This window comes from Aphidius gifuensis, linkage group LG2 (genome assembly GCF_014905175.1).
Source record: "Aphidius gifuensis isolate YNYX2018 linkage group LG2, ASM1490517v1, whole genome shotgun sequence".
Taxonomy (NCBI): Eukaryota; Metazoa; Arthropoda; class Insecta; order Hymenoptera; family Braconidae; genus Aphidius; species Aphidius gifuensis.
This window is the reverse complement of record NC_057789.1, coordinates 2,422,680-2,448,659: the sequence shown is the minus strand read 5'-3', so window position 1 is coordinate 2,448,659 and position 25,980 is coordinate 2,422,680. Positions and strand designations below refer to the sequence as shown.

The following is a 25,980-nucleotide window of genomic DNA, read 5'->3' as shown; positions in this document are numbered from 1 at the left end:
ATCATTACAACTATCTTAAAAATTTGTGCTGTACTTATCAGATATTTCTTCATCAATTTTTAGTGATTGTGTCGAAAGCTAAATTTCATTATATTTTATATATTTCTTGAAGAAAATTTTGATGACAATGATTCAAGTTATTTATGAAAAATCATTCAAAAAAATTATAATAATTCTCTCAATAATTAATTTTTTTTTAAATAATTTATTGTATTAATTGAATTGTCAACGTTTAAACACATCATTTTTTTACCATCATTTTGATTAACGATGGAAGTCTGATGAACTAGCCAAATTGTAAAATTTGATGATAATATTGAAGCAAGCCCAGAAGCTTGAAGCAACAGGTTGAAGGAAATTTTTTCTAATTGACTAACACTGCATGTCATTAAGCTTAGAGATCAGGTATTTTTTTTTTTATGTTTTTAATTTGATTAAATAAAATACACATTGTTTATTCAATTAACATATATATTTATAATATAATTTATATATTAAAATCTTAATTTCTGTATTTACACATCAGTTCTATGTTTCCTCTCGGTAATTTTTATATTTCATGGAAACAAACTGAAAAATTGTTACACTGATAGTAAGATAATCTTCTTACAATATATTTAATCTATTTAATAGATCTTTTTTTTCTGTTTTTTTTTAAATTCATTTTTCTTTGAGTCGGTATTCAAAACATGACAGCTATTATTTTTATTTTCAAAAAAAAAAATTATTAAAAGCGTTGTATAAATACTTTAAAAAAATTTAAAAATAATAAAATTATTTTTTTTTAGTTAAATAATTTAATAATAAATAAAAAATATTCAAATATAAATTTTTTAATTTTATTGTTGTGAATGAATGTGTCTTAAAATCAAGACAAATTCATATTTTTGTTTTTTATAAAAATATAAAATATCCATACTCAAATACCGACTCAATTAATTAATTTATTCATTGTATTTTTTTTTTAGTAAGAAATTAATAATTTACAAATTTTACACTCATACTGTAAGTCGTTTTTCTATGACTTTAAATTCTCGTTACGACGTCCGGACGTTCGTTGCTCACGACACTAGACCAATTAAATAAATAGTGGTTCAAAAATGAACAAAGTCCCTAAAATAGAAGCTGTTTATTTTGCACCACTTTGTCTATTAATTTATATATATAATTATTGTTTCGAAATGCATATGTTTCATTCATACTATCTACAATTAATATCATATAAATATCAACACAAATTTGTTAGATTAAAAACCATTGACAATAAAATGCAAGCTCAATCCTCATGAGCTTTTTTGATTTATTTTTTGGATATATATTTAATAAAAAAAAAAACAACTTAGTTCGATTAGTCTGGATGAAACAGGTGCATTGATTAGTCGCGCGCATAATATCTTCACATTTATATATAAAAATTATTTAAAAAAAAAAAAACAAAATAGAAAATAAAAAAACAACTATTTAAAATCTATCCAGTATCGTGATGTTTCAAGGAGCTCCAGCAGCTGACAAGTACAAAAAAAAAAAAAACAAAAATTACAATTATTTATTATGGCACGTACAAGATTTAAAAGAAATTAAAAAAAATAATAATATTTGCACGTGCTTAAGTATTTATGTTACACAGTTAAATAGTTTCTGACTAGAAACTTGTAAAATCAAGCTGCAGGAGCCAAAATGAGTATTTATGGCAATTAAATTCATTTCTTCAATATAAAAAAGAAAAATAATAATAATATATATAAAAAAAGAATTTTTCTTATTTGTTTTTTGGAACGATTATTTTGAAATAATTAATTTTCTAATTACGTGATTTGTTAAATCACATTTTTTTTTTATATGAAAAAATAAATGATCAATCGTATTGTTGCAACGATTTGATGATAAATTTTTATATTGATGACTTGTAATCATGTTGAATGATTAAAAGACAAGGCACACTGGTCTAAATTTTTTTTTCTTATATTTTCTTCAATTCAATTGAAGAAGAATTAATTTTTCTATTTAATGATCATCACCATTAAATTGACAATTTCTATTGAGTGGTTGTCTCTCCGGTGCATCTGTTGGTCTATTTCTTTTGAAGAATCCACACTGCAATAAAATAATCAAACAAATTAATTAAAACAATTCGTAATTTACAAAATTATGAATGATAATTTGTTTGATAATACTAACCTTGTGTAAAAGATAAATTAATAAAAGTAAAATAATTGTTCCAGCACAAGCAGATAATACAACAACCCAAAGTGGTACTGGATCAGGACCAGGTGCTGGTGCTGTTGGTGTTACATTAATACTAACTTCTTGATTTTTAATTATTTCTTGTGCTGGTTTACCAATAAATGGTAATTTTGTAACACGTGAAATAATTTGTGTTGATGTTTTTATTGATGTATCTAGTGCTATTTTTTTAAGTGTCATTCCTTTTATTCTAAATCTTGCACTTATTGATACTTCTTGATCTTTTTCTAATCTTCCTAATGTACAACGTAAATCAACACATTTATTACTTGTACAAAATTTTGATATATCATCATTATTTGTTTCTGTTTCTTGATTTTGTAAATATGCTGATTCATCTTGTGAATATTGTTCATCTTGTGAATATTGTTCATCATTATAATCAGCATCTCTTTTTAATCTAGCAAATTGTTCATATATATTTAAATCATCAGTATGTTTATTATTAAAACGTTTATCTCTTATTCTTCTGTCTTGATAATTTTGATTTTGTCTTGAGGATTTATTAACAACACTATGTTGTCTTGTTGATGTATGTTTTTCTTCATGGCTTTGACTCTGATAAGTTTCAATTGATCTACCATCTTTATTGTCACGATTTTCATACTCTGATTTCCATGTTTTACCGTATGATGTTTGACCATTATCTTGACTTCCTCCTCCTCCATTTGTTGTGTATGTTCGCTCTTCAGAATAAGACCAAGAATTTTGTAAAGGAAATCTTTTATTGTCAGTCAATTGACAATATACTTTTCCATCTTCACCAGTTATTATTTGTCCATCAATTCTTAAATATCTTTGATCTTGTGCTTCATTATCCAATGAATAACTCTGTTTACCATATGAATTTTGAATTGGAAACATTGAACCATCTTTAAATTCTATATATTCTTTTTTATCTGTTGAAACTCTGTATCTACCTAAAAATTGAAGATACTGAGCTCCCTGATCATAGTAAACATCATAACCAATTGTTTCTTTTAATTTTGATAAAAATTTTTGTAAATCTTCTTTTGTTGTTATGTTACGAAGCTTAATACCAAAATCAATTGGTTTTATTGATTCTTCACGATTACCAATAATACCATCTTTTGTATGATTATCTTGTTCATATGTTTTTTCATTTTTATATGTATCATAATCATCACCATCTTCTTCATATCTTATTTGTTCTTCTTCTTCTTCATCTTCAATTTCATGTCTTCTACGTATTTCTTCTTCTTCTGCTTTTTTTCTTCGTATTTCATCTTCTTGTTGCATATGTTTTTTTCTTATTTCTTCTTCTTGTTCATGTTTTCTTTTTAAAAATTGTTCTTCTCTCAATCTAGCAAGATTTTTTTCTTCTTCTTCTCTCCTTCTTTTTTCCAATAAAAATCTTTGTTCATCTTCTTTACGTCGTTGTTCTTTTCTCAGCTCAAGATAACGTCTATCACTTTCAGTTTTATTTATATTCAATGATGTACTTACACCACCACGATGTACAAATTTATCATCAATAACAGTATCAATATTACCATTTAAACCTTGTTGAATAATACGACTTTCATTTGATTCAATAAATGTATTTTCACCTTGTAAAAATCTATTTCTATTATCTGTATTTCCATTTTGTGATAATTCAAAATTTCTATTTGTATTAGTTGTAGGTAAAAGTATTCTATCACGATCAGAAGTTACAACTCCAAGTGATGCATCATCAACACCAAGACTTCCTCCAGTTTCTGTATGAATTGCAATTTGTCCATTATTTTTATTCACAGATGATGATGATTTACCAAATGTTCCAGAATATCTAGACTGATTCAATTGATCACCAGTTGATTTTTCATTTGAAACAAATGTTTTACTAAATTCTCCAGCTTGTCTTGTTTGACTAGATTCTTCAGACTGTCTACCAGCTTGTCCACTTGATACACCACCAGATGATACTCTCTGTGATGCAGATGATAATTGATTAACATCAGCATTACCACCACCACCATTATAACGATTTTCATAATGAATTTTTTCTTTTCCATTAAATCCATTTATTTTTTTTTCTACCTCAAAACCAGTATCAACATTAAATGTATTTTGTTGTCCAGTCCATTTTTGATTAACAATTCCTGTTGTTGGATATGTTTGATAATATTTTTTTCTTTGTTCAAGCTTTAAACTCAATGGATTAGCATTAGCTGTTGCACAAATAAGTGGTCCAGTTGTTTCTGGTTGTTCTAATAAATAAACAAAATCATCACCAGCCAATGTTGCTGCTGGCCAAATGAGAAATATTTCAGCTTCTTCAATTCTTGATGGTCCATTATTTCTAATAGTATAATTATGTATAAATACTGGTCCATATTCAGTGTCTGTTGTAATATTAATAGTTGTATAATTATCTGGATTATAATACAAATCTTTTGGTTTACTTTCACCTTCAATAACAAGCTCAGTATCAACCCATATTTCAACAGATAAATGATGAAAATTATCTGATATTGTTTTAATTGGTTCAGGATTTGTTGAATTAACAAACATATCAAATTCATATGATGATTCTTCATGTACATTTATTGGTTGTAATAATACATTAAAACGTACAAGATTATCTTTTGGTAAAGGATTACCAATATCACATCTTAAAGTATTATTATTACTTTGTTTTGGTGCTGAACATTGTACGGGAATTTCAGTTTTATCAATTCTTTCAATCTTAATATAATCTACACCAGCTGGTAATACAAGATTATATGTTGCCTCAAAGGCATCTTCATTTTGATTTTGTACTAAAATATCAAGTACAAGACGATTACCAGAACCAAGAAGATAACGATTTACATTTGGTTCAACTTTAAGTTGTAAATCAGGTGTACATATATTATCTGTACCACAATTTTTACGTATTGATAATGTATCTTTACGTGATGATTTTGTTGCAAGTACTGGTCTTAATGTTAAACGTGGATCACGTTGTCTATCATATATCAAATGATCATCAACAAGACTCATACGCATTTCAGCATCTAATGATGTTAATTTATCACGTATACTTGGTGTTATATAAACACGTACAGTACGACAAAATTGTTGATTACGATCAATACGAATTGTTTGATTTAATGTATTTCTTCCTTCATGTTCAATAAAAAACATTCTTGAATTTTTAGATTTTTTAACATCTAATACATATTGTACATTGACATTATAACTTGATAATACACCATCACCATTATATTTTAAACATGCTTTTAATTCTAAACATGTTACTTGTGTTTTATCTGATAATATACAATTTTTATCATCCAATGATATGAGTTTTGTTGTTGAATTAAATTCAACAAATGTGTCTTTTTTAATCATCTTAATAACTGGACGTGAACGGAAAAACATTGCTGTATCTGATTCATATGAACCAACAACCATATCAGGATAAAGATTACCATCAAGATCAAGACCACCATTTACAGAAAAGCCAAAAGTTCTGACATAATTATTACCAAGTTCTTCAGCATATATAACTTGTGAATATTTTTCAGATACACCTTCACGTGAACCATGATAAATGTAAACAGCTCCACGACCTTCTGATCCAGCATAAGGTGCACCAACAGCAAAATCACCATATCCATCACGATCCAAGTCACCAAGAGATCCAACAGATAAACCAAAACGTCCTCTGTTACTTTCACCATCTCTGTTTTAAAAAAAACAACAGGAAAAAAATAAAATTAACATATTTTTTATGATTTATTATAATTATCAACATACCTAATGGCATAATCATGAAATTTATCTGGTCCTTTTCCATAAAAAACATAAACACGACCAGTTTCAATATTCATTTCTGGATTATCTGGTATTGTATACATTGGTGCACCAACAATTAAATCATCAATACCATCACCATCAATATCACCAGTTGTTAATGAATAACCAAAATAACTTCCCATTTGTTCACCAGTTATATTTTGAGGATTTTTCATTGTTGAAGTTAACAATACAACCTTTAATTAATTAAATAAATTATAAACATGATAAATATTACTTTTTTAAATTTTATTTTTACCTTTCCATTTAGTCCATAACTACGTGGCATACCAACTGCTGTTCCAATATCACCATTACCAACAAAATCACCACTTGTTACTGAATATCCAAGATAACTGTCATCCTCCTCTTTTGGACCCTCTTTTGTAAACATAACTTTACCACGATCATTTAATTTTTGTGTATATGTTTGACCTGTGAAACGAAATTTAATATTAAATTTTTTTATTTTTTTTCATAACTTTCTATAAAAATGAAATGATAACAAAAAAAAAAGGGTTTACAATGAAAATGAATTAATTTATTCAGCTGATCTTTTTTTGAATATTATTTTTTATCCAGTTATTAATTTGATTTAAATATTAATTTTTAAAATATATAGATCAACTGATAATTAATATTATTATTTATTAAATTTATTAATATGATGATAATGATGTTTTGAAATCATTGTATGTTTATGATGATAAAAATTACTCATTAAGCCAGGTATTTAAACTAATCAAAAAAAAAAAAAATCGTCAAACCACTGATTTAAGCAATTTTTCAATATTATTCAACTATTTAAATTTTAAATTTCAAATTAATTCAAATCAATTATTGGTAGTTACTGCAAACCGGGCTGCAAGTTGAAGCTGTAAATAAAAAAAGCTCGGCCAACACCTGTTAGACCACCCTCAAACTCACCTGGCAGTGTATTTTTTTTTTTAATTTATCTAATAAATTTTCCTTGTATTTGTTTTGAAAAAAAAAAAAAAACTTTTACAAATAAAATCACACAGGATTTATTTAAAATTTAAAAAACAAATTAATTTTATTAGCAGGGATGATAATATTAGCATAGCACTGCCAAGGATATATCAAAGGATGATCAAAATAAAATAAAAAGTTAATTAAAAAAATTAATGGAGGGTCAAGTATATTGTCAAATTGTTATTTATAATTTAACCTTTTTTTATCATAATATATAATTATTATTTTTATTAACCTCACCCTCCATCATCATCACATTATATCTATTATTATTTTTTTATTATTTATTATTATGATGATGATTAATTATCTATTGAGGCAATTTATTGTTAATATTGCGTAGGATCTGTAGGATAAATAATTATTTTAATTAATGTAAATTAATAAAAAAAAGGGCAAGGGTTTTGTTGGGGTCATTTGGGTGAATTTTTAGGGTCGCCTGGTAATTCATGGTGTACCTTTAAAGACACCGAAGGACGCATTGCCGGGCGGCATAAAGGGAAAATTATCCATTCTTCTCATGACCGAGTAGAGCTGACCTGTAATTGGTTCAATCAAAAATAATCTGGATTTGTAAATTATTTCATTATCATAATTTTTCATTTTTTTTAAAATAATTTTATACACGGTATATAATTTTAAAATTACAACTAATTAATTTATGTATTTAATTATTTATGTAATTTTGAATTTTTTTTTTTTTAATTTATATATTACCTTGCCAGTACCAGCTACCAGGTGCACCAATGAAAATTCTCTCTCCAGTCTGAAATAAATTAAAAAAAAATTAATTATACTAGTTTTAAATAAATATGAAAAATAGAATTTAATTTTTTTAAACAATAAATAATGCTTGGCCTATGGTGAGAATTTTTCAGAGAATAATAATTGGGGCCTGTCTCTAACTGCTTGACAAATTAAAAAAAGATCTGTCGATTAATTTTCTCAGGAGAATTTTTATAAATTAAAAAAATTCGAAAATACAATTTGATCAAAAATGTAGAATAATTTAATTATGTCGTGTATGCTATTTATTAATTTTTAAATTTTTGCAAAAAAGATTCATGAAGTCTGGGGCAAATATCTTCTCGCATAGAACCAGGATAGAGCTTTATCTTCACTCGTTCTTTGCCAGATAATATTTGCCCCAGCTGCCAATCAATTATTCGTTCTGTATTCAGAAGAACAACTTTTGTAAACTAAACACCCATCGGAGATGGAAGTTTACTACCACTGTTAGTTTTACAATTTATTTGAACTCAAGACCACAATGACCGTAGGCAGAGGTCTTGCTCACTTCACCACAAGCTAAATCGATATATTTATAAATTTTTTAAAAAACAAAACTAAAAAAAAAATATATATACATATATCCACTGTATTCTTGACAATCGTCATTGTATCATTATGTTTTTGCTCACATATATTGCCATTTTTCATTTGAAATATATTTTTCAAGAATGATTTGCAAGTAAATAGCTATTTTTAAAAAAATATGAAAAATTTAATTTAATTTTTTTTTAGCAATAAATAATGCTCGGCCTATGGCGAGAATTTTTCAGACAATAATTGGAGTCTGTCTCTAACTGCTTAACAAATTTTTAAAAAATCTACCAATGCATTTTCCCAGGAGAATTTTTATAAAATAACATTGCTAAATGATACGAAAAAATTGTTTTTATAATATCAGAATAAAATAGTAATTTCAAAATAAAAATTAATTAATAGTTATTAAGACATATAAATAAATAATAATGTGATTGAAAAAATATTGAAAAAAAAAAAAATAAAATAATCGGTCAAGTTAATGTACGAGAGGTCTTGGTCATTTTATTGATAAATAAACAATATTTTTTTTTTTAGCAATGTGTGTGGTTGGTTGTGTACCTTATAAGCTTATCACTTATCACTGTGAATTACAAGTGGTTGTCCAAGACCAATTGAAACTCGAGTACAACTCTGACACTGTTGAGATTAAGCAACTAAAGAGTTTCTCATTCGATTAATGGATTCAATATATATTATATTTTTATACAGTATATAAAGCTAGTACATGTATCAAGTATAGCAAATGATAGTTGAAAGTTGTAAGATGTAATGTATATTGGAGTATATAGATGTATATATTTATTTTAATTTAAATATATATAGTAAAGACACGGCTTGGCAGGAAATGAGACTGGATAAAGTCAGACGATAGTGCGAGTTCACCAGTATATCGGAGGTTTAATGACACCATTGGCATTTCAGTAGCATCTATTTATTTATTTTTTTTTTTCGTTTTCCATTTGCCACATTAAATAAATTTTAACATTTGCATAAACGATGAGCATTGACTATTTATCAATAGATAATCACGCTCAATTATGTGTATTTTTTATTTTTGATATAATTGACTTTAATACTAATGATCTATTAATTATATGTAAACACATGACAATTGTTTATTGAACAAATATATTATTCATTTTTTTAAAGTAGATAAATTATTTTTAATTTTTGTATACATGTATGTTTAGGTAATTTTTATAATTAAAATTTATAATTATGAAATAATACAAGCTTGTAAATGTCAATTAAAAATTTTAATGAATTTATTAATTAATAATGTATTTAGAAATTTGTGTAAAATTAATTTCAATTGTATCTAAGGTAAATTGAAAATTAAATTATTCAAAAAATAAATTATTAATCAATTTTATCAATTTTAATTGGCGATAATAATTTTTTAAATTTTGAAATAATAAAAGTAAATGAATTTTTATTTTTATCAAACGAAATTTATTAAAATTGAGTACGTTATAATTTTTTTTCTATCAATTTTAATGTTTTAAAATTAATTTTGATTGTATTTTGGATAAATTAAAAATTTAATTATTGAAAAAAAAAAACTAATTAATTAATTTTATCAATTTTAACTAGCAATAATAATTTTTTAAATTTGTTGATAACAAAAGTAATTAAATTTTTATTTTCATCAAACGAAATTTAATGAAATTGATTCCGTTGTAATTTTTTTCTACCAATTTAAATATTTCGAACTTTATTTCGATCGTATTTTCGACAAATTGAAAATTAAATTATTTAAAAAAAAAATTAATTAATTTTATTAATTTTAATTAGCAATAATAATTTTTTAATTTTGTAAATAATAAAAGTAATTAAAGTTTCTATTTTTACCAAACAAAATTTATTAAAATTGAGTCCGTTATAATTTTTTTTCTATCAATTTTAATATTTCGAAATCATTATCAATTGTCGAAATAATTTCTACAGATATTTTAAACAACTTCCAATGATCCATGACTCAATAAACTAAATAAATAATAATAATAAAAGTGTGACAAATATTATATAAAAAGTTGAAAAAAAATATAGCAGATTAAAATATTATCATGATATAAATAAAAGTATACCCTGTTTTGTATATAACGACACGTTTATACGTGTGAATTATTCAAAGTGTTTCTCGTAAAATAAAATACCGTGGGGCAATTTATACTGTATTACATATCTTAAATATATATGTATATATAATATGAAAATAAAGAGATATAGGCTACTGCTTTAATGGCATGACATAAAGTCTCTGCCTGTGATCTGACTAATTGTACCCTTTCAACAAGCGACCCGCATGCTCCAACGCAAAAAAGACATAACATTTTTTTCCCTTTTTTTTAGTTTTTTAATAATATATATACCACCGTTTTAATACACACACACACATAGCTATAAATAATTTTATATAAATATATATAAAAAATAAAAAAAAAAACTGTGTTGATATCATTTAAAAGTTTTTTTTTTTTTCTTTTACCATGACGCATGTGGGAGTCTATTCTGGATAATCCAATATTTAAAAAAAATATATAATTTTAATTTTTATTATAAAAACAGTTGACATTAACATGGCATCAATGAAAAAAAAATGTTTATAAATATTAAGCAAGAATTAAACTCAAGTATTACACTTGAAATATATTTTTTTTTATTTATTTTTTAATTTTTGTTTAAAAAAACAAGAACGACTTAATATATTTTGTATTAATTAATTTTTTATTTATCTAAGCTTACTGAATAATATGATTAGAAAAAAATATAAATGTTTTTTTTATCTTTTACATGGGCTATTAGTTACTGGGATAGTTTTGATATAGCGAAAGAAAAAAAAATTAGTGTCATGATTTTGTGTTGAGAAAATATATAAAAATATAAAAAAATAAAGATCTGTATCAATGGAGGTTGTGACCTTTGTGATGGGTCTATGAGGGTCTCAATATTTATTTTATTTTAAATATATATAATGCGCTTGTACGAGGCTTGTTGTAACGGTGTTAAAATTCGAAAAAACAAGTATTTACAGTCAGATTGTATAAAATAGAGTGTCGACAAAATTTAATGCATTCGTATCACGCACTTGTATGGCTTTTTTTTTTTTTTTTTTAAATAAATTTTAGCCTTGTCTTTCGATTGCTACATATATATTGTTATTTTTTATTTTAAATATATTTGTTGAGAAATATTTACATACTAAAAAATTTGCTACTTTCGAGAAAAAAAAAATGAATAAAAAAGAATTACTTTTTATATTGAATTTTGATTTTTAATTGAATTTTATTAAAAGTGATAATATTTATAGACAACATGTAGGTTAACTTAATTATGTTGTGTTATGCGATTTATTAATTTTTAAATTTTTGCAAAAAATATTCACGGGGTCTGGGGCAAATGTCTTCTGGCATAGAACGAGGATAGAGCTTTATCTTCACTCGTTCTTTGCCAGAAAGTATTTGCCCCAGCTACCACCATATCATACACCAAACGTGGAAGGTATACGCGGCAACCATTACATCAATAGGTGTAAATGAAAGCCGTGAAATGTATTATAAATTCCAGATAATGTTAACAACTATTAATTTGCAATCCCCTCTTATGCTGAAATTTGAACTCAAGACCACAATGACCGTAGGCAGGGCTCTTGCTCACTTAACCACAAGCTCAATTGATATTTATTCATATTTTTTAAAAAACAAAACTAAAAAAAAAAAAAAATATTCAATGTATTTTTGACAATCGTCATTGTATCATTATATTTTTGCTCATATATATTGCTATTTTTCAAGAATGATTTGCAAATAAACATCTACAAACTCAAAAATTAGCTACTTAAAAAAAAAAATTATTTCATTTTTAAATAAATAAACTTTAATAAATTTTTAAAAATATATATATATACAAATTAAATTTTTCAAAAGATTATGGTAATATAATATAAACTAGATTTGCCGAAATGGTCGTTAATATTGCCTACGCTTTGAAATAACTTGCATCCCACGCTTAAAAAATAAATAAATAAAAATGAGTAGAAACTCTCGAGTGTTTCTAATATCGTTCTACACCTAGTAAATGTTGCAACATATTTATATTTTAATGAAAAAGCCTCTCTTTCTCTCTCTCTAGTTCCACTTTGGTAAACTCTTATTATTATTCACTTGTATATACATATATATCTCAAACTTTATACTCTATGCATTATATTATTGTGAATGAAATGAAATATGACAGAAATATTGATGCTGGGAATCGTTTATATATAAAAAAAAAAATGTTGCGAAGGAGTTGCGTGTCGTGTAGGTGGTCTTTCGTTATATTTTTTTGAGTAAAAATAAAAAAAAATAACACACACGGTGACAGAACAAAATGTACACGCCTTAAATGGCTGTGTCTTCTTGATGCTCTTGGACTCTGTACTATATTTACAAGTTGACAAAACATAAGCTGCATTTTTTTTTTCTTTTCTTTTTATATTAATATTTTAATAAATAATAGCCATTGTTAATAAAAATAATTTTAAACATGTTTTATATTTTTAATAAACAAAAAAAATTATTTTGACAATTTTATTTTTTCAATGAACCAGTTGTTTTTTGTTGTAAAAAATTTTAAGCTTTAAAATGAGTAGTCACATGAATAAACAATAATAACAATAATAATAAAACAAAGTAGTTTGAAAAATAAATATATTATTTGTGAATACAACATGAACATTACGCGATAGATATTGTTTCTTGTTTTTTTTTATTTATTTTTTGTGAACCTTCACGGCTATCACGATCATGAACAATGGTTTGTACAGACCATTTCGTACAAAAAAGAAACAACAATATCAGCGTCTCTGGATGTTTTATCAAATTGCCAGCACGGGTGCAGTCAAGACGATTTTTTTTTAAATTTTATTATTTATTATATTTGTTTTTTTTATCATTGTGTTAAAGATAAGCCAAGTGTAAGTGACAAATATAAAATATATAATAAAAAAAAAATTTAATTTAAAAATAACGTGTATTTATCGCTATTCAAATTTTTTATTTTACAAAAATTCTCCTGAAAAAACCGATCGGTAAATTTTTCTAAAATTTGTCAGGCAATTAGAGAAAGACTCCAGCTGTTCTCCAAAAAATTTCCATCATAAACCAATCATTATTTTTTGCCAAATAATAAAAACCCTATTTTCGATTTTTTTTTTTTTTAAATTTCCCTCTTTTCAATTTTCAATGCAACGCTAAATTTCATAGCAAAAAATAAAAAATACAAACCATCAAAAATATAGACTAAAAAAAATAAATAAAATAAATATATAATCAAATCGCGGAGGACGATTTAGGATGGGTATTTTTGTAATACAACGTGACAGCTATAAAAGGGATAAAAAAAAAAAAAAAGGGTTATACCAGCGACGAAATGTTACCCCCTACTGCGAAGGAGCGATCATGCTTTACACGAGAAAAATTTGCAACTGGAACAATGGAGTATTCGCGGTAGAATAATTTTTATTTATTTTAATTTTTTTTGTTTTTTTTTTATCATATATGTATAAAGAAATGAAAAAAAAAACCACTATGAAGCACGAGAACTGTGTTCTGGCGCCGATCAGGGAGGCAAAGAACTTGAAAACTGGAATATACACTAGATTGAAATATAACGCGATCCAAATATGTATACGCAGTGAGGTTGTTTTAACATGGTTAAATTTATGACTCGTGTTTTGCGGCTTGTATATTCATGCATACCTGTCGACAGACGTATACAAGCAATGCCATTTTATATTCCTCTTTTTTTTTTTTTTTATATATTTTATTTACATAATTTTGTTATTTATTTTTTTCTTATATATATTGAGATCTGATTCAATCCTCTTTATTTGGACTCGGTACTCAAAATTTTATATTCAAGTTTCAAGCATGGATTGACTCCACAGCATCAGATATATATTATAGTTTTTGTATTGTTATACTATGTAAATTCATAGTTTAAACAAAGGAAAAAACAATATATTTATTTAAAACAATTGTATATTTATATAATATTATTGTTTGTCAAGAATTTGCAAATAACTTTATGATAATCGTTTTACTTTTTTTAATTTTTTTTTAATTTTTCAACATGTGAGGTAGTTTTACTGTACACTTTGCATAATATTATATTTTATGATGAAAATAATTACACAAAATGCTGAATTATGTATCTCTTAATTGTCAGGTATTTAAAATATTTTTTTTTTACCATTAATTTGCAAATTGTGTGTAAAATAAAAAAAAATTGTTTTAAAATTTTTTATGTCTTTTTTAAATAAGTTGGAAGAGCGATAATTCAATTGGACAATCGAGTAAGATTGATTGAATTCATTGAGTAGATTTACTGGGTATTTAAATAAAATAAAATAAAAAAAATTTCAAGACAATAGCATTTGTCCTGATTTTAGTTCAAGTAGAATCGAATTTGCCTAAAATCATCGTGTCTCACAAGTAGGGTAAAGTTTTTTTTTTCGAACAGAAGATCTTTGGGTAAAGTATATTAACATTGAATCGGAGCAAAGGTATAATATTTACTTTGAGACAAACATTATAATGCATTAAACATTGAAACAATTCAAAATTATACACTGAAAAATTCACTAGAATTATTTTATTATTCACTTGAAATTATTTAAATGTTTAAGTATATCAAAATTAATTACATTCATATTTCATGGCCATTGAACAATTGAATTTTTATAAAATAAAAATTATAATAATACAAAATTATTATTAATAATTATTAATATAATATTGTATATTTGAAAAAAAATTTGTTCTATTTTTTAAATGTATCAATGACATATTGATAATAAATATTTTACGTCATATTTTTATATCGACAACAATTGAGATCAGCTGTTTTTCATGGATGCCCATATATTTTACAAATACATTAACATCAGTTGAATTGTATTGTGACTATATAAAAAAATAAAAAATAAATATGTTTGTATTCAAACGCGTAGGTAAAGTGAGAATTCAAATTCCTGACCATATTTGAAAAGTATCAACCCCCAACAAGTCTTAACTCTTTTCCGCCACGACATGAAGACAAACTTCATGCGAAATAAATTTTTTTTAGTATACTTGTAACACTGTAACATTGCTACACACTCGGAAATGTAATTTATGATGACAAAAATTATATATTTTTTTATAAATTTATTCATTTAATTAACAACTTGGTTTTTTTGTCTTTTCAAAAAAAATTTTAGCCTTGTCTTTCGATCGCTACATATATATTGTCATTTTTTATTTTAAATATATTTGTTGAGAAATATTTACATACTAAAAAATTTGCTACTTTCAAAAAAATAAAAATGAAATACTTTTTTAATTTAACTATAATTTGACTAAGTTTTAATAAATTTTTAAAACATTTATGGTAATAATATTTATAGATTACATGTAGGTTTACTTAATTATCTTGTGTTATGTTATTAATTAATTTTTTAATTTTTGCAAAAAAGATTTACGGAGTCTGGGGCGAATATCTTCTAGCATAGAACCAGGATAGAGCTTTATCTTCACTCGTTCTTTGCCAGAAAGTATTTGCCCCAGCTACCTTAGCATATAACTCAATGATAATTGTTTCAAATGACAACCGTATGTAAAACAACCAAGTATTTGTTCTCCAATTATCTGCGTGGGACATTATGGAAGTATTTGAACTCTGGGCCGATTGGACTGTAGTCCGCGTTCTTACTCACTTAACCACAAGCTCATTTCATATCAACAAATTATTATTTACATTCATATTTTTTAGAAAAGAAAATATATATTCACTGTATTTTCTTTATTTTAGGGAAAATTTTTTTTTTTCATTTTTTTTTAAATTTATTATTTTAGTTTTTATGCCAAAAAACTTACCTTTGAAATTGCTGCACCAAAACCTGCTTGACATGAACCTTGCCTATGATAACCCGAATTATCTGGAAAAAAAAAAAAAAAAAAAAAAAAATTAAATTTCAATTAAAAAAAAATAAATTGTTTAAAACCATAATTCTGCAGATAAAAAAAGTAACAAATATTTATCATTTAAAGATCAATTATAAATGACCAATTTATCATTTAATCAAATATAAAAAAAAAACTAATTCAATTAATAAACATTAATAAATTTCATTATCAAAGAAAAATGAAATAAAATTAAAAAAAAAAAAAATTAATATTGTAAAATAAAATTTGCTGAATTAAAATTATTATGATACCATATGTAAATTTACAATAATTTTATACAAACAAATAAATAATCTGATACATTGTTATTAAAAAAAAGAAAAAAAAAATACTGGTAAGATGCCAGCAAGTTGAATTTATAAAATATAAACGTGTGATATGAATTACGTTGTGTTTGATGAATATCCGGTGGCATGGACTCCCGGTCTTCTTCGATGCATGAAAAGCATATCATACATACATTACAAATACAAATATACATAGTGAGTTGACCCTCGAGGACATCCCGCCGGCGGTATGGACAATTCACGGCGCCGGATGACCTCAAAGTCACGCAATTATATCAATCAAACACATTGCATTCAACATGACACTAAAAACCCTCATAATTAATTTTTTTCTTTTTTATTAATTTATTTATTTACAAAAGAAAATAAGCTATATATATAAATCATAAGGGATTATATTTCAAATGACGAATTATTATTTTATTTATTTGATTCACTAATAAAATTAAAGAAAAGAAAATAAAAAAAAAAGATTATAAATTTGCATTTGTATAGTGGATAATGGTTAGTCAAGGACAGTAGTGTTAAAAATAGATATATATTTATTCGTTTCATCACACATTTAATAAATATTAATTTAATTAATTAATTTATTTTTTAGATACTCTTTTTTTTGTTTATATTGATACATGTATTTGAATTAAATACTAGTGTAGCTGTGTAGGTGCTTCAGTGCATAATTAATTGATATAGTTTTAATCTACTAATTGAATAAAATTATTAGTGTGTTAATTGTAATTTGATAGATATTTATATTTCGATTAATTAATAATATTTAAAAGTTATTTTAGTAGCCAAGTGGATGAAATATATTTAAACTTGATTTATAAAATGAAAAATGAAATTAAATATTTGTCTATGTAAAAATTGGTCCATGAGGGTCTCAATATTTATTGTATTTCAAATATATATAATAAGCTTGTACGAGGCTTGTTGTAACGGTGTTAAAATTCAAAAACAAGTATTTACAGTCAGATTGTATAAAATAGAGTGTCGACAAAATTTAATGCATTCGTATCACGCACTTGTATGGTTTTTTTTTTTTTTTTTTTTAAATAAATTTTAGCCTTGTCTTTCGATTGCTACATATATATTGTCATTTTTTATTTTAAATATATTTGTTGAGAAATTTTTACTTACTAAAAAATTTGCTAATTTCAAAAAAATAGAAATGAATGACTTTTTTAAATTTAATTTAATTAAAGGTAATATTTATCGACTACCTGCGTAGGTTAACTTAATTATGTTGTGTTATGCAATTTATTAATTTTTAAATTTTTGCAAAAAAGATTTAGGGAGTCTGGGGCAAATATCTTTTGGCATAGAACCAGGATAGAGGTTATCTTCACTCGTTCTTTGCCAGAAATTGTTTGCCCCAGCTACCCCACATCAAATATACAAATTGAAAGGCAAGTTAATAGTGCTTTGATTAAGGTTTAACAACGCAAGACATTACAGATTTCCTTTGGAGGTATTTGAACTCAATGCCACCATGGTCGAAGCAGGACTCTTGCTCACTTCACCACAAGCTCACAATATCATATCAAAAAATTATTATTTATATATACATTTTTTAAATAATAAAGTTTTTCAATAAATAAATTTTTTTAAATATATAAATTAAATTTTTATAAAGATTATGGTAATATAATATAACCTAGATATAATTGAAATGGACAATAAATATATTTTAAATTTACAAAGAAAAAAGTAAATTAAAATAATCAATAGCATACATAAATATAAATTCCATAAAAATTAATTTAAATTATTAGAAAGAATTTATTTATTGTTAAATTGCAATACTCGGAAAAGATCAATTGATATTTGCCCTTAATTTTTAATCTTACTGATTAATTTTATTCGACACTTGTATATATTTTCATGTGCAAAATGCAATGTTAAGTAAATAAAAAAATAAAAAATATTTACAGAAGCATCAGGGTGTGGAATGACAGCTGTAAATAATAAAAATAAATGCAACAAAAAAATGAAATAAATAGAAAATATAGAAAAAGAAAAAAAATTCAGGAAATGATGGTGTGGGTTTCCGGCGTGTGCGGGCATTTTAAGGGACTTATAGTTATAAAATTAATAATAAAAAAAATACTGAGAAGTTTAAAATATTGTTTTTTTTTTTGAGCATTTAAATGTACCGCTTTTGAAATAGTAATTATATTTTTACTTAATTTTCTAGAGGTTGACTCTTATTTCAATTTTTTCAAGGACAATATTATAAGACTGTTAAATACACAAATATAATATGAACAAAGAATAAAATGTGGTAGTGATATACCAGAAGTTATATTTAAAAAAAAAAATTATAACAATAATAAGGCGACAATGAGACTCGACAGGATGATGGTTTGGTTCTTGGACAAAGTGCCGCTGGTGCATGAAATGTGACGAAGTGAAAATGTTTGTATATCCTATATTTTATTGCTCTTGAAGTACATAAGTGTATTAAAAAAAAAAAAAAAATTAAAATAAATATAAAAAAATGCTGAAAGACATCACACAGTTCTCGTTAAATAAAGTTGAGAATTTTTTTTTCAAGAGACTGTTACTGTCCCTTTTTTTTTCTTTGATAATTATTTAATTGCAACACACTTCATATAAAAAGCATGAAAAATTTTACAACGATGACATCACCAACTTTCTTTCAATAAAATGCATCTCCAAGAATTTATTTTCGTGATAATTGATTGTAATTAATTTAACAATAAAAAAAAAAAAATTATTTTATATTTTTTTTCTTTTTTAAATTGAGATAATTTATTTTTGTTGTTTTTTTTTTTCAATTAATATTTTTATGAATCTATTTTTAAGATGTATAAGTTTTTTTTTTTTTTTTTTTGAGTGATAAAAATATATTTTGGAGAAATGAAATTAATAAAAAAAAATGATGGCATTACGGAAATGAATATAAAGCTCACACAGCATAACAAAAAAAATAAAAATAATTCAAATTAAATTTTAAAACTTTCAGGATAATTGTATTTCGGTGTTGTCTAAATGGGAGTAGCAAAATTTTATGAAATTTATGCTTAGAAATAATTTTTTGACAAGCATTACTTGCAGCGGAAAATACCGAGTTTTGTCTCCAAGTCATGCCAAATTATAAAATTCAAAAAAAAATAAAAACACTTGAAATTAAATTATAAAATTTTTAGGACAGTCATATTTAGGTGTCGTCTAAATTACAGAAGCTTAATTTCGTGAAAATTATACTTAGAAATATTTTTTTTTCAAATGGGATCAATCGTCGAAATTATGAAATTTCCATGATTCATCTCGAAAAATATAAAAATGGAAAAAAAATAAAAATAGCTGGAATTAATTTCTGAAACTTTTGGGATAATAATATTTAGGTACTGTCTAAATACTAGAAGAATAATTTCATGAAAAATCCGTGTAGAAATATTTTTTTGACAAATTATATGCAGCGAAAAGTGCCGAGTTTTGTCTGCGAGTCATGGCAAATTATAAAATGAAAAATAAAATAATTTAAATAATTTTTCGCTGCAAGTGCAATAAAATAAAAAATTTGATAAACGATTTTTGCCAAATGGCATGATTTAAAAAACATGATATTGTGTTGGTGGCTAAACGGAAATGCAGACATTTAATACCGGACGAATGACACGTGTACGAAAGGAAGAGTAATAAAGTAAAGGAAGCATCAGTTGTAAGCAAAATTATTTATGACCAGTCAATTACGCCTAAAGCTATTATTATAAACATCAAATAAAACATATTTATATATTTTTAAAATTACCATTCATTATTTTATGTAAATAGATTTTAATAATCATTCAAAGCTAAATAATTTGTAATTTTTTTTATCATTTTTTTATTTTTGTCATACGGAAGTTGATAAAATTTCAAGGGAATATACAAAAATATCCGCTGATTCAAATTTTAAAATTTAAATGTTAATGAACTTTTATTATTTCAGCTTAATTTTAATTAATATTATTTATTTTTTATTTTTTTATATACTTTATTAAATTTAAAAGAAAAAAAATACCAAAATACTTTTTATTAAAATGATAAGTAGCGAAAAAAAAAAAATGTTTTTTTAAATCAAGTTAATAAAAAAATAATAAATAAATAAACAAGATTTAAGTTTAAATGTTTTGTGAGCAATTAAAGTAAAAAGTTGATATTTTTTTTTGGAGTTTTAACAGGAAGTTTATGGTAGTTTTGTGAAATTGGAGGGTCAGGGCCACATGTTGCTGATCTGGCTCCGTTTGGCCCTCGAGACATGATGCTTTTTTTTTCAGACGAATAAAATAAATTTGGTCGCGAGCCACATTGTGTTTACAATGTAATTCTTTTTTTTTTTTTTTTTCTTTTTCTCAATTACAGAAGTATTTAGTGACTGATGAAAGCCAGATATAATGACTCTTGTTTATTAACATGAACAGATGATTTTTATAAATAATAAATTTTTTTGAAATACTTACAAGTACGACATGGTGAATATTCAATTGATGATGTAAAATTTGTAACCCAACAAGTTCCAACAGGATCACGTAAATTACCAATTTTATTTTTACCACGATTTGGATAATTATCAGAATCTTTTGCTTGTTGTACTGTGAAAAATACATATCTCGGTGCACAAGCCTGAAAAAAAAACCAAATAAAATTAATTAATATTATTCATAAAATTCTAATAAAAAATAAACAACTTGATTAAATATTAATTAATTAAGTAACCAAGTAACAATATAGAAAACAATTTTTTTTAATAAATCAAAAACCATTTAAAAATATATTAAAAAAAAAATATTATCAACATAATCATTGGCTAATAATATCCAAGAAAAAACAATATTATAAATATAAATTTAACTATTTAAATTAAACAATAAACTATGATGAAAAAAAAAATTAAAAGATTAAAAAAAAAAATCTGTTGCAGCTGCAGAAAAAAATTTATTAAGTGAACAAATCAAGAAGATAAATGGGATAAATGGCCTGATTGATATTCACAGTCTGCAAAATGATTGAAAATAAAATAAAAAAACCATACTACATAATTATTTGTCTGGAATTTGAATTTGTTATATGGCATTTGGTAGTTATGTATACACGATTGTGTGTTTAAAGTGTCTTGTGACTCTTCAAGATGTCATCTGTACAGAATCACATCTGCAGATTGAAATGATCATCATGTAACCAACACACACACATTAAAATTCAAATGGAAAAAAATCAAAACTCACAACAAGTGTTTTAATCAAAGCTCAAACTCTCTATGTAATATTTTTCCAACACACACACACTCAATCTGACCTTCATTTTATTTATTACCATTGTAATCTCAAGCATATAAAAATTAAAAATTAAAATAAAATTATATCTTAATTTAAATAATTTATGAATCCACTGTGTATTATAATAATCTGTACAGTCGAAAGGGCAAGATATTAATTTATAACATAACGGAAGGATTTAACCATCTTATCATATGTATACTCATAATATCCGTTAAATGTCATTAAAAAAAATAGAAAAAAAAAAACATCCATAACATCAGCCTATTCAACGACTCGATTGTTATAACACAGTGATCGTAAAATTGATATTAAAATAATAAAAAAAAATTCAAGATAACATAGATGTTGTTTTAAAAAAAAGAAAATAATATAAATTTTAAAAAATTATTATAATAGTGATCGTAAAATTGATATTAACATAATAAAAAAAATTAAAGATAAAAAAAATATAAAATAAATAAATTAAAAATAGTCAATTTATCTATTGTGCTTGTTGTTGTCAATTGCGTCCAAGAGAATATATATTTTATTTAATGTGTAGATCAAAGTCGGAATTTAAAATGAGAATGATGATGACCATATTGAAGGGACAATACTTGGATAAAAAAAAAATAGTATTGTGCTGTTTGTTGGATATAAGAAAACAATTCTACATATGGCTTTGAGAAAAATATTTATATGTATATGAAGAGCAAATGAATGAGGCGGTAAAAGATTTTGATTGATCACAGCTGGAATGGTTGATATCAATATGATGAAATTGTAAAAATAAAAAGAGGTATTTTATTGACCATTCAGGTATAAATTGATTGGCCCAGCTTGACTTAAACATGACCAGCTGCAATAAAATATATCTGCAGATGTTGTACTTTTACTCTATTATATTATAATAAATAACAAAAACTATAAAATCATCATGAAAAAAAGCAATTAACAAAGCTCTCAATATATTTATTAATTTATAAATTTATTTTTAATTGATTAAATGAAATTTTTTTTAAATTTTTATAGTCAAAAAAATTTAAAAATCATTAAATGAATTTAAATAAATAATTAATTTAAAAAAAAACAAATAAAATTAAAAATTTATTATAAAAACCAAATTTTTCATTTGAAAAAATTTTTTTTTTAAACCATTAAATGAATTTAATAATAAAAAATAATTAATTTAATGTAAAAAATAATTAACCAGGTTGTAAATAAAATTAAGAAAAATTATATATTATTATTAATTGCTATATAGCTTAAATTTTAAGTTGAAAAAAAATTTTTTTTATAGGCTACTGTTTGCTTAATGAAGCACAAAATTTTAGAGGTCATGTGTTTATTTAGTATCGTAAAATTGAAAAGTAAAAATAAATGTGTATATTTTTTGCTTCGGTAGATGTATATAAAATAATTTAATCATTAACGAAAATCTCATTTTACGCATTTTAAAATTAGCTCACACGTTAAGTCATTACATGATGAAGCTAAAGGTAAATGGTTTGTTCCTTTTATTAATGTCTTCAGTGTAGGTCCAGTTTTAATATTATGCATATATGAGAAGCATGAAACACGTTCAGCTCAAGTAACTCATTTAGTCTGTTTACGTTTATATTCACATTAATTCTCATTTGGCTGATGATCTTGAAGTATATATATAGTTTGTTCCAGAAAAAAAAATATAAGCCGTAATTTATTTTTTCAAGTCTTGAGTTATTTTTGAGTTTATAAATGAGGTCATTCTGGGTCGACTATATGTCCCGATGCCAAACTAGATACACCAAAAAATAACTGAATATAAAATTGACTGTCAATTAAAATTTAAAAAAAAAAAAAAAAATCTTTCAATTTATTTTAATCATCAATTATTAAACAAACTAGACAAGCCTCAATTTTTTTTTTTTTTTTTTCCATCAACACGAATAAATGAAAAACCTCCGCATTTAAAAAAAAAGAAAAATATAATTTTCTTTTCACTTTAATTTAAACATAAAAAAATTAATCTAAATATAAATAATTTATTTTTATATCTATGATAATTTTAATGTGTAAAATAATACAAGTCGGTTAGAAAAAAAAAATTGTATAATAATGTGACACCTGATGAAAGTTTTGTTGAGCAGAAAATTAATGTATAATTTTTTTTTTCATGAGACAAGTTGTTTGACATATAATTTTGTGCAAGAAAAATATATGTATGTCAACATAATATAATTTTTTTCTATTTTTATATCTATATGCAAAGACGGAGGTGGTTTAAACCGCGATTTGGTTGACTCACCTCAAATGTGATACAGCTCAAATGTGAGTCACAAAATTATAAATAGTTGGTGAATATAAATATACAATCAAGAATAATAATTGCGATAATAATATAATAATCATATTGAAGCCCGAATGATTTGCTCCGGATATTTGATTTGATATCTTCCCTTGTTGTTGTAATTTTTTTTTCATTATTATTTTTTGCGCTAGTCTTAAAAAGCTGGACCTATCAATCACTGCCGCATATCACTCGCGTTGAGTTACGCTTTTCATCAATCTGTCATAAATCAAAGCATCTTGTATCTAATAATTCTTTTTTTATATATTTATTCTTATATATATCCTCTTCTTATATTTTTATTTTTATTTTTTTGTCAAATTCCAAATACGGCAGACAAAGTTTCCGAAGGATTGTAAAAGTAAAGACGAAAGGATTCCCACAATGTGGATTGAATAGAGGGTCAGAATCATCACTAGAAAAAAAAAAATATATTTTTATATAAAAAAAAAATTATATATATATCGTTTAGCGGGCGTCGCAATTTGTCCAATCGACAAAACACAAGGGCGGAATGCGTATTGTCCAATCGTCTCAGTTCTCAACCGGCATTTTTTTGATTTTTTTTTTTTTTTTGATCTTTTATTTTTCAACTGAGACACTAAAATATTATGCATTAGTTAATTTTTTATTTATTTATTTTTATCATAATAATATACAAAGAAAAAAGTAATTTTATTTTATAAAATTTTTGCTTTTATTTTTTCATTTTTTTTTTTTTTTGATATGAATATTAATTTTTTTATTTTTATATTTATATCAATCAGAGTTGATTTTTTAACAAGTCATTATTCTAAATGACAATAATTGCATTGAATATTAATTTATAAATCATAACATTATCATGAAAAATAAAAAAGTTATTGAAAAATTTATTTGACATTTAAAAGGAATTTTCTTTTTCTTTTTTTTTTTGGAAAAAAAAAGAGTTTACAAGTGTGTAATTGTGTGGGTGGTTTGAGTATATGGAGATTGATGATAATGTATTTAAACACAATTGTTAAATAAAGCTTGTATATTATGGTTGTTGTGAAAATCACCAAAAAAGGTGCGAAAGATCGATAGATGCTGTTGTGTATTTGACTCGATGAGTAAGAGATATTCCACGTGAATAAATAAATATATAAATGTAAAATATATATTTGAATGACTAGTATCGTAAATGAATAAAAAGTATATACTGTAAAATAAACAAAAATTTATAAAATAAAAAATAAAAGTTCATACATGGCTCTGCTTTCAGTGGAGGTCGTCGAGGTCGCGATTGTTTCCCTGCAGTTTCGTGCTCTTTTAATCGATGCGTCTTGATTTTTTTTTTTTTTTTTCCTTCATTGCATTTGATTATTTTTATTATTTATACATATATACTTTTTGTACATATATATATGTTTATTTATTTATTTATTTTTTTTATTTTTTCTTCAAACAACGACAGCCGACCGCGAGGAAGCCGCCACCAGTTTTATCGTCAGGACTCGCCCATATTTTACCAACCGATTGTTCCTTCTTTCCACTGTGTTGACCGTGGGTTACTTTCTTCGTGAGACGTCTCAACGTTATTTAAAAAAAAGATACTTTTATTTCTATACATTTTTATTTATATTATATTTATTTTTATCTCATTCCTTCTGTCTTATTTTGGATCGTTCCATCTTTCTTTCCACGATTGTACATGCCAAAGTAAACATTTGAAATTGCAGGTTTTTTTATTTTTTAAATTTTATCAATTTTATCTACTATATTGAGTCAGTTAAATG

The 25,980-nt window shown here is 24.5% G+C and overlaps 1 protein-coding gene across 2 annotated transcripts in view; it reads right to left on the bottom strand.

Moving 5' to 3' along the window:
- Window positions 1-547: 547 nt before the first annotated feature.
- The window catches only part of LOC122848282 (integrin alpha-PS2), a 44,122-nt gene continuing 18,689 nt past the window's right edge, over window positions 548-25,980 (bottom strand). Inside the window, exons 4-11 of one of the 2 annotated variants that reach the window (XM_044146256.1) lie at window positions 21,097-21,259; window positions 16,251-16,312; window positions 7,741-7,789; window positions 7,482-7,562; window positions 6,290-6,465; window positions 5,992-6,227; window positions 2,179-5,917; window positions 548-2,094 (exon numbers count right to left, since the gene is read on the bottom strand). In XM_044146256.1, the coding sequence (XP_044002191.1) occupies window positions 2,005-2,094; window positions 2,179-5,917; window positions 5,992-6,227; window positions 6,290-6,465; window positions 7,482-7,562; window positions 7,741-7,789; window positions 16,251-16,312; window positions 21,097-21,259 (4,596 nt within the window). In that variant the 3' untranslated portion in view covers window positions 548-2,004. The remainder of the gene's footprint in view (window positions 2,095-2,178; window positions 5,918-5,991; window positions 6,228-6,289; window positions 6,466-7,481; window positions 7,563-7,740; window positions 7,790-16,250; window positions 16,313-21,096; window positions 21,260-25,980) is intronic. The other variant, XM_044146257.1, reaches the window with a different exon arrangement.